Genomic DNA, 10,628 nt, shown 5'->3' with positions numbered 1-10,628 from the left:
TTTTTGCACGAACATACTCAGCCGCTTCAGCAACAATAACAGATGCACGATGATGACGATGGTTTTGTTCATAGTCGTCTCATACCGCAAGGATGCAAGTAATTCTTCCATCCCATGGGATCTGGATATTATACTCAGATGCTGTACCGTTGCTTTATTTGTAATTGTTGTTGCTGCAGTGGCAACCGGTGGTTGTAGTGGTGGATTCAATGGAATTATAGATTTCAATAAGTCAAGTATGTCAACCTTTCTCACACGACTTGCTATATATATATATATATATATATATATATATATATATATATATATATATATATATATATATATATATATATATATATATATTCCATGCTGCCATGTGAATTGTTTTAGAAGTGTCACAGTAGGCATGCTTATACTAAGAGTTGGGTGAAGCATCTCTCTAGTTGGGTAAGTCTGTCAATGACTTGTTTTATGTTTTGCATTTTATTAGAATCAGAAACTGCAATCGCTTCACTCCTGATTATTTCATTTATTTCTGTTTTTTGTTGTTGCATTTGTCTCTGCTTGCGCAGCCACAGGTGTTTGTGTTTTTTATTTATATCTGCGTGCTTTATTATATTCACGAACAGATCCATGGGGCTGGCCAAGTTGAGCGTGCGATTTGACTCCGATTGGGAATGGTATTATAGGAAGTGCTTATGGAGACATAAGTGAATATATGGATAAGGTAAAATATTATGTAACAATTTTGATCTACAATCCATCACACACCTGTACAATTGAAACACACCTTTCAAAAATCAATTACTCACTTTCTGATTCCTATCCATGTGCACCTCACCCACCAATCCAAAGAAAAGAGGGTATGAGTATTTATAAATGTTAACACACACATACAAACTTACTATCACACTAAACGGAAGGAAGTGTTTATAAACACACTACCATCCATAAACACATACCACCACACGAAAGAAAGGAGTTTTAAGTTGTAAATAATATAGACAAATACAGACACAGACTTACTGTTGCGTATATTTAATCTATATCGTGTGCCTAAATTTTGTCCATGATAGTAAGTTGTACTTAAAATGCATATCATTTGAGTTCAAGGTCAGTCTTATCTATAGATAGATTGGTTTTTCCTGTTGGATTGCTTCACACCCTGTTATGATATAGGTCAAATAAAATGTGTACAAATATCTTGTTTTAGATCAGTCCATGGGAATCCATTTGTAATCCGAGTTTACAGTTGTGTTGTTGAAATCAATAGTGTTGAAAATGAATCGAATAAGAAGCACGTGCTTTCAGCATTGAATACCCCTTCTGCTCGTATTGATGTAATCACTTTATCTGAGCTCCCAAGTGCAATAACAAGACAAAATGGTGGCAAATGTCCCTGACCAATTTTTCATTTGTGGAACATACTAAATTTTCAGATACTAGATAGTAGACTGCATGTGCTATTGATGATTTTATTTAATTGTATGTTTGTGCATAACTTTGTATGAGATGATTTCACAATAGTTACAATTATACCGCGACTAAAAAGCAAAACTGGTATCCTGGCGGACAAAATAACTAGAGACCAATAGCTCTTATGACTATTATTTAAAAAATATGAGTGCATAATACTGCAAAGCTGTGAAATCACAATATCCGATAATCAGTTTGGTTTTAAAAAGCAGCATCCAAGAGATTTATGCCTATATCCCTTTAAGTAAACTGTCAGCTATTATGTAGAACATATCAGCCCAGCGTTTGCATGTTGTTAGACGCTAGTAAGGCATTTGATAGAGTCAATCATTGGACACTCTTTAAAATGTTGATTGATATTAATATACTTGTTTACATAGTTATTATTTTAGTTAACTGGGATGGCAAACAGTTGTATTTTGTGCGATAGGGAAGTGTAATATCCGGCACTTTCCATGTAACCCAGGGGTGGGCAAACTACGGCCCGCCAAGAGCTTTCATGCGGCCTGCCAAGGGTTTTCATGCGGCCTAGGAACAAGTCAGCATTCACACTGACTCTGTTTATGTTACTCTTTTTATCAAATAAATGTTCTTCTTTTGAAGTTTAAGTTTTCAAATATTAACAACATATTAACAACTGAAAATTAATTAGATGTTATTTAGAAAAACCTTTCGTTTTTGCTATTTCAAATATTAATTATTTTACTTAATGAACTATGCGGCCCGCAACAAGGTGTAAATTTGTGTATGCGGCACTTGCACTGGAAAGTTTGCCCACCTCTGATGTAACCAATGGGTGATGCAGGACGGTATTCCTTCCCTTTGTTATATATATATATATATATATATATATATATATATATATATATATATATACACACACACACACACACACACGAGTTAAATCGTAATCTGGGTCAGTGTTGCGTGGGGTTACGTCTGCCAAAAACTGTGTTGTTTCTTAACAATTTTAGTTTTGCTGATATGTTATTGATACGTGAACAATACACATTTGAGAATGACATCATTCATAATACAAAAAAGTCAATATGCATAGTCTTTCAGCCAACTTCTTTCAAATTACCATCTCCTCCCCCTGTACATCTTAACGGCAATGCTCTTGCGTATGTCAGTTATACGTATTTGGGCCATATTTGGAAATCCAATGGGTCAGATAAAGAAGATGTGATGAGACATTACCGAATTTTGAGTACTCGAACAAACATGCTTCTACGTAAATTTAAGAATTGTTCATTGGATATCAAAATTAGATTATTCAAATCTTATTGCTGCACTATGCATTGTGCTCCTCTGTGGACAAACTTCAGTGAATGTATGAAAAGAAAACTCGTTATTGGTTATAATATTTTTCGTTTTTTATTAGGTCTTCCTAGATGGAACAAAGCCTCCAACATGTTTGTAAATTATAATGTATTCAATTTTGATGAAGGAATGAGAAAGTATGTATTCTCAATGATGACAAAAATATCTAATAGTAAGAACTGTATATTGAAATCTCTTTGGAACTATGACCTTCATTTAAATTCTCATATTAATTAGTAGATGGAATTACTCTTTAAATGTGCCACTTAATTTCATTCTTAACAATTCAGGGCGAAGTTAATTGTGTAGATGTTTCTATATACTTGTACGATTGATATATATATATATATATATATATATATATATATATATATATATATATATATATATATATATATATATATATATATATATATATATTCTTTTATGTTTACAATGTTTTTACTTTATATTAGTTTAGATGTATGGAGTATGTAGTCTGAAATAAAGAATTCTTATTTTATATTATATACCGATAGGTTTTATTTATTTGAGATATTCACTGGAATTAGTAAAGTGATCACTGACTCATGGATTAATACATTACTTTTGATTTTTGTGAACTCAGTCAAGGACATTCTCGATTGCATCATTGTGTTGTATCAGGATATTCAGGCCTATCAAAATTAATTAAGAACATTCTATAGTTTTGGACTTGTGACAGAACATTTAGGATTATTTGGAATTTAATTCACGATATTGAAGTGTTCCTTGAATTTTCACCTTGTATTGTAGAGAAATATATAGTTGACTTCACTTCAATTGATGATTTCACTTTCTCACTGTTACAAATTTTAAGACCAAGAGTTGTAACAGTATACAAAACACAATGTATCTCTCCCTTGCAATCTGGGTGTTTCTGTTATCACTGCCACAGCAGTGGTCGTACCTCCAGGGTCAGGAACCGCAAGCTGCACATCGTTGTGTTAATTTGTTCCAAGATGTCTTGGTGGAGACCATGAAACTAAACTATACTTATTGGCCTCCTTTCCTCATTCTGCTCATATGGCATCCAACCTGGAAGACCCAATCTTCTAATCTTTTCTTGGATTGTCATCAAATTCTTATCCAAGCTGTCAAAATCCCCTTGTCTTCTCCTACTCTCCTCTCTTCTTCTCGAGTCTCTCCTTTTGTTTTTTCTTCTCTGCACATGCTTCTTTACTTTTCTCCCCTTCCTCCTCAAACATTTCTCGGACGACCCTCTTTACATACTTCGAGATGATGCTTGTGAAAGTAGAGGTCTAGTTGTTGTACCCGACCCAATATGTCTTCCACTCTCTCCAATAAGCAGATTAGATGTCATGTTTGCACCTTGCAATCTTCTCTTATTCTTCTCTGCAGATTTAACAATGAATGGTATGAGTGACTCACTGAACTTAAATTATAATAATGTGTGGCAGTTGGCCATGTGAGACTGGTTAAAGATTTACGCAGGGCGTACTACTTGATTGGTCGCCAAATAAGTGCAAGGCACCCACCTGGTACTTTAATTGTGTGTACAGCATACTAATTAATTACTAATGTCCAGGGGAGAAGAAGCAGGAAAAGGCATATCCGGGGTTGCAAAGCGGCAGCGTAATTGTTTTTGAAACACCTAGGATTTTACTATGGATCAAATTTCGCTCAGTATTAACTATGTCGGGCTGGCCCTAGCAACCAAAATGTGTTTAATCAGCATTACATTGTTTAGATTAAGCTCATTAGTTTAAAATGTACCAAATGCATAAATGTCTGTCAGCAAATTCAGGATCAGCATCGCCAGGGAGATGGGATATCCTCTATATTTCTCTCCCAGTTTTCTAATGGTTTCTGCTGCCTTTCTGGCTCTGGCTCTCAGATTTCTGGATGTCTGTCCATCAGATCTGTCTTTTTTAACGTTGAAACTGTCTGGAGGTCCTCTGTGTGCTGCCCAGCATTGTCCTTATTACCCAATATGTCTTTTATTGCAAAGTTAAATATCTGGTTTATAAGGTATTCATATGCTTCATAATAGAGTTTTTCTTCTTAACATGTAGTTGCATGTATTATCACACTCATTTCTGGTTGTGATTTCGGTACTGGAAGAAGTGATGGAATTTGACATGCTACCACTTCTTGGTTTCTTCCCATCTATTTTCCCGGATTTTTGGGTCCCGTTTGTGGTGTAAATTCTGCATATTGTTTGGGATCCTTCTTTTCTGTCTCTTGTTTTTGGGGTCCCTTTTGATATTCTTTCTCATTTCTTTCTCCTCTTTTTTCTCTTCCCTGCCTTGAACCCTGAATTGTTGAAGTAGGTGGTGTTGGTAGCATTGAATTTTGCTTCGAAGCTTCAAAATTCGTAAGCTGGAAGTGGGGTTAATGGTGGATGTGGCACTGCAGTTTGTGCCCTATCATCACAATTGGTACTTCTGAATTGGATGATCAGTTTGCTGAGCCTATTTATCTTGCTCACTAGTCTCCTGTGGTCTCCCTCTCCTTTGTTCCGATGGTTTCTTGCATAATTTCAGTGGTCTTCCACTGAAATTATGTTACAACTCTATGGTCTTTAACCAACAGAGAAGAGCAAACACCAACAATGTCTGTAAAATTCTACAAAAAATTTATTTCCCTAAAATACAAAAGTGAAAATTTAAAAAGAACTTACAGTATTGTCAATTAAATCACAAAGAGTCCTCAAAATTCAATTACAAGTCCAAAAGCAGAGTACTCCAAATGAGTTCCAGTGGTGCTCCGAATGAAGTCTATTCTTGAATGTGCTGATGAGTCTGTTGCATCGAATATGAGTCTTGATGAATCACAATGATATAATCCAGAATGTATTTAAATGAATTCACAATAATCCCAAAATAGTGACTTTATCTTAAATTCACTGAGCACTTTGTAATAACAATGAATGCTTGAAATAAATAAATAATCTCAATAATTGAACACAACTAAAATACTGATTCACTGCAGATGTTTAAAATAGGAATGAATAATTGTGATGTAAACAACCTTAATATAAAAACTAAGACACATCAACAGGACCAGGATGAGGATCAAAAGGTCATTTCCAGAACATTCTAAGTTGTAAACACGGTCAGGTTTATTACTTAAATTTTAGTAAAGAACATGATAAACATCAAACAGACAAGGTTTTTCATAATGAGAATACAATGTCCTTAAATCAAATCCAAGCAAAAATGTTTACCTACAAGTAATAATTATTTTAAAATATAATTTACAATCATTTACAAGAATTAGCTATGTAATGTGGTGTTAACAAAATAAAACTTACTCTATAATTATTGGGAAAAAAAAACAACACGAGTTCTCTTCTCCTGGTCTCCATCCTGAAGCTGCTGGCTGGCCAAAGCCTTTCAGTGAACTCAGTGCTTGATCATATCCATCATTAGTGCTTTAAATAGTTGCACGGAGTACTCTCTTCACTGCTGATTATGGCACCAATGACTCTGAACTTGACAAGAGAGTGGTCCAACTACAGGCCCATGGGTAATTTTTGTGTGGCCAGCACAATTACAAAGTCAGTTCTATAATTATAGTATAAATACTATGAGATATATACTATTTATTTTTTAACATATATATATATATATAAAATTTATTTAAATATTCAATGAATGAGTGCGGCACCTAAGGCAAATTAAATTGTCCATGTCTGAGAGAGGCAAAGAAGAAAATGTTGTAAGAGGAGTCCAACTCAAGGTCTCTAGGGGTTCCAAGTGGTCCTGGGTTGAATTTATGATTTTATTTGCCAAAAGGATATTATTTGGCCATATTGCTTTGATACAGGAAAAGACTGAGACAAGGGTGTTCATTTGTTGTTGCTTGCTGTTTAAGAGGATCAGTTCAAGAATCTTTGGGTTTTATTTCTTTCGAACTAGGTTTTGGACATATTATAAGGCTTGTGAAGCAGTCCTTATACTATTAATAAAAAAGCAATTGACATAATTTAGTGGGAGGAAAAAACAGCAACAACCCTGTTAATTATTCAATTAATTTAGTAGGTCTTGTCCCACACAGTGAAGATTTATACAATCGCACACAATCTGACTGTAGTGACTTCGGTTTAACTAATCTTCAGAATTCAGAAATAATGAACAATCTGGATCAGAAACTTTTGCATCTGCTGCAGCAAGAAAAGAGTGAACTGAAACAGCTATTATTCGAATATGAGCACTTGTTTCCAATTGTTCCAACACAAACAAATAAATCTACCATGATGTTTAAACTGAAGATTTTACACCTGTGAAACATCCTTATAGAATGAATAGTCTCAAACAGAAGTGTTTGAAATTCAATATTTGCTGGAGAAAGATTTCATAGAACCAAGTAAAAGTAACTGGAGTTCAGCATATATTCTTCTGCCAAAACCAGACAATACTTTCTGCATGTGTACTGATTATAAAAAGTGAACAATGTCACCAAAACAGATACACTTCCAATGCCAAGAATTTATGACTGCATTGACAAAACTGGAGATGCTAAATATGTCACCAAGTTGACCATTTGAAAGTATTCTGGCAAATTCCACTCATGGAAAAAAGAGAGGAAATTTCTACATTGTAACTTCAGATGGACTTATTCAACATAAAGTGAATCTGTTGTTTGGTATTAAAGGTGTTCCTTCAACTTTCTAGTGCTTAATGAACATGATAACATCTGGTATAGATAATAGTGATGCCTAGATCAATGATATCATCATCTACAACAACACATGGAATGATCACTTAGAAACCAACTGGGAAATTCTTTGAATAACTCTGCTCTTACAAGTTAGGTAAATTTGAGTTTTGCCATGCTTATGTTAAAATTTTAGGACATGATGTGGGACGGAATGAAGTTAAACCAATATAAATTAAGATCAAGGATCTGAATTCCCAGTGCCTGTCAGTAAATTTGTTGGTATGGCTGTATATTATCAGAAATTTTACTAAAATCTTTCCATAGCTGCTTTCCCCTGACCAATTTGTTGAGTAAGGAAACTAAGTTTCATTGGTCTGAGAATTGTCAGGAGGCTGTTGAAAAATTAAAGGTCATACTTAAGAGAGCACCAGTTCTTTCAGCTCCAGATTTCAATCACTGAAAATGTCTGTTGACACACTTTCATGTATATAGGTACAATCTTGCTTTATTTTGTATATATGCTGTATTATTCATAAGATATATTCCTATATAATTTTAATTATGTCTGACTAATATGTAAAAGGAAGCTTTATTGTATAAATCTGTCTTTTTTCTTCTTTATAAGGCGAGGTGTTACGTAAGGTCATGCTGCGATTTGTCAAACTGGAGTGAAATTAATATCTTTTCATATTTCATCCTGACAATTAGGATTCCTGCGTTGCTAACTGAAGGTAATCAATGCTGAATTGATCCTGTTTCAAAAGGTGTGATAGTAATTGGTATTCATCTTGCATGTCTTGGTGTGGCTATACACTCCTTCCAGCTCTGTCCCATGTTGTTTTACTACCGACTCAGAGATGGCACCATACTGTTAAAGAGGGCTGATGGCCCTGTGATGTCACAGTCAGGATAGTTCATCTGGGCCAGGTTCAAAAACCTGTCTTATGCACACCGTTGATGGTATTCATGCTAAGGAAAGTTTTCAATTCAAAATATTACCTTTGCAAATTCTGCAGTAGCTCTGTTATCCTGTTCAAGCTTTGGTTCATGTTTTCCTGTAGAGAATCTACCCTCTCAAAAACTTCATTCCTGGTATTCCTAAAGCCTTCTTTCATGTTACGTTCAAGGGAATCAACCCTCTTCTCCAAGGAATCCATCCTCCTGAAAGCTTTACTCATAGTCTGTTCTGAAGAATCAAGGTTCCCCAAACCCAGACTGATGTTTTGTTCTATGGACCTGATTTTCTCTGATAAGGTGTCTAAAATTTGATTGTGCATGGAAAGTGCATGTTCGTGAGTGACAATTTGTTCTGCTAGTGGTAGGGATGTTGTCTCCTGCAATGACAATTGTCTAGCTGGAAAAACTTTCAATTGATTATTTATTAGTCCAAGTTTCTCAAATACAGCTTTGATAGGAGTAATGACACATGAGCATCCTGTAGAGCTTCCACCAATGACCATTCCAACAGCACGTAGGTTTCGAATGTTTCCACCTACACAAAGGAAAACCAATGCACCTGAGTCACCTTCACATGCAAAATCACGCATGTTTACTTCCAATTGTCCAAACATGGCAGGAAAGCAATAACTGCCCCATACATCCACTGGTCGAACAGAGCCCCCAATCCATTTCAGAAAGCCTCGTGTTATGCCTGTGGTGCATCCAAACTTAATCACCAGAGATCCCCTCTGGGAAGGATCTATATCATCCAGAATGGTTCCACTGTTGAAAAGCATGGGATCTTCCTTTGTAAAGCCTGTAATTACAAATAATTCATATGGCATGACCTGACATGGCACCTCATACCCATCACAAGAATTATGTATCCATGTACATGCAGTGTTTCCCTCTACCCTTATTTGTGTGCCGAAAACCCCCAAATGTTTAATCTGACCCTAGTTCTGCCACCAATACTTGTTTCATGCCCTCAGTGCTGACACTAAGGGGATTTTTGACTCTCAATCAAGCACCCCTTGGGGTCAAAATACTGAGCTGACAGATGGATAAAATTGATTGTTTTAACCACTCTTATCATGATGCAAGCAACATAATTTTATATGTCCTTTAGAGTGGTTGTTGATTCTAATAGTTCTTGGACACCACAATCTGCAGATAAAAATGAATTTGGTCTTTTCTCATAAGAAAAAGCAACAACACACTGATTGCCTAACTTTTGACATTTTCTGGTGACTGGTCTTGTTGTTCTTATTGGGTTTAATGTCATATTTCAGCAAAATATAGGCTATACATGGTGACTAGTATAACTGGTGAGGGAAGAACCCAGAAACCCCCCAGGAAAAACCACTTACCCATAGGGAAGCTACTCTGTAACAGTCAAGCTTTCTCATGTATCCACATTGGCCAAGCCCAAAAGATGACTTTTAATTCAGAAATCTAAAATCAAACAGACTCTTGAGTGATTCTGAGAGATTGTCGGTGATATTCTGATAAAGATACATTCAAATGACTGCAGTGCTCAACATAAGGCTTACAGAAAATATGTTTAGACAGGAATTAAGTAATGTAGATTGCATAACTAAGGAGCATGCTTGATACAATCTACTATTCCAGCAGAACAAATAGTATTTCATTGAAAGGCTTACAGAGTGGTAACAATCTCAGCCAACCAGATGCAAGACTACACCATTATTATGCATGGACCTTGCTCATTGGCACATTTTTTGTCAAGGTCTTAATGACACACAACCTGGGATTTCAATTTTGATCAACATCAGAAATATAACTTAAAGAGTGGTAACAAGCTGATTGGATGCAATATCTCAGTAGCATGCATTATGGGTGAAACAATACACCAGTGCTGCATATCGATATGATTCACGATACACAGCCTAGGATATGATACATATTGATACACATATGAACTTAATGGTCTCTATATTTGGAAGGTAGTTGGTGCCCTTTTATGTATGATGACATATTGGTTGCATTTTCAGCATGCAGATTACAGTTAGAGATATAGATATCATATACTTATATACAAATCTCATTGATGAGAAGATAACAAAATTACTTTCAAACCGACTACCTGTTGGTTGTCAGTGAGTTTTATTCAATGTTTTAGGCCATTTAATGGTGGCTCCATGTAACTCATTTTAGCCACCAGGCCCTTTGTTTTGCATCAATGCTTTGAAAATAACTTATTATCAATTTCATGCCTCACTTAAACTTGGAAGACATTATGA

General features: G+C 35.4%; 1 protein-coding gene across 2 annotated transcripts in view; it reads right to left on the bottom strand.

The window, feature by feature from the left end:
- Positions 1–2,809: 2,809 nt before the first annotated feature.
- Positions 2,810–10,628, bottom strand: part of LOC149773258 (uncharacterized) — a 54,717-nt gene continuing 46,898 nt past the window's right edge. For both annotated transcript variants that reach the window (XM_089946544.1, XM_089946545.1), the window contains one exon: positions 2,810–9,181. In XM_089946544.1, the coding sequence (XP_089802670.1) occupies positions 8,421–9,181 (761 nt within the window). In that variant the 3' untranslated portion in view covers positions 2,810–8,420. The remainder of the gene's footprint in view (positions 9,182–10,628) is intronic.

This window comes from Sinohyriopsis cumingii, unplaced genomic scaffold, assembly GCF_028554795.1.
Source record: "Sinohyriopsis cumingii isolate HCF-2022 unplaced genomic scaffold, ASM2855479v2 utg000741l, whole genome shotgun sequence".
Lineage (NCBI taxonomy): Eukaryota > Metazoa > Mollusca > Bivalvia > Unionida > Unionidae > Sinohyriopsis > Sinohyriopsis cumingii.
This window is presented reverse-complemented; position numbering and strand designations above follow the sequence as displayed.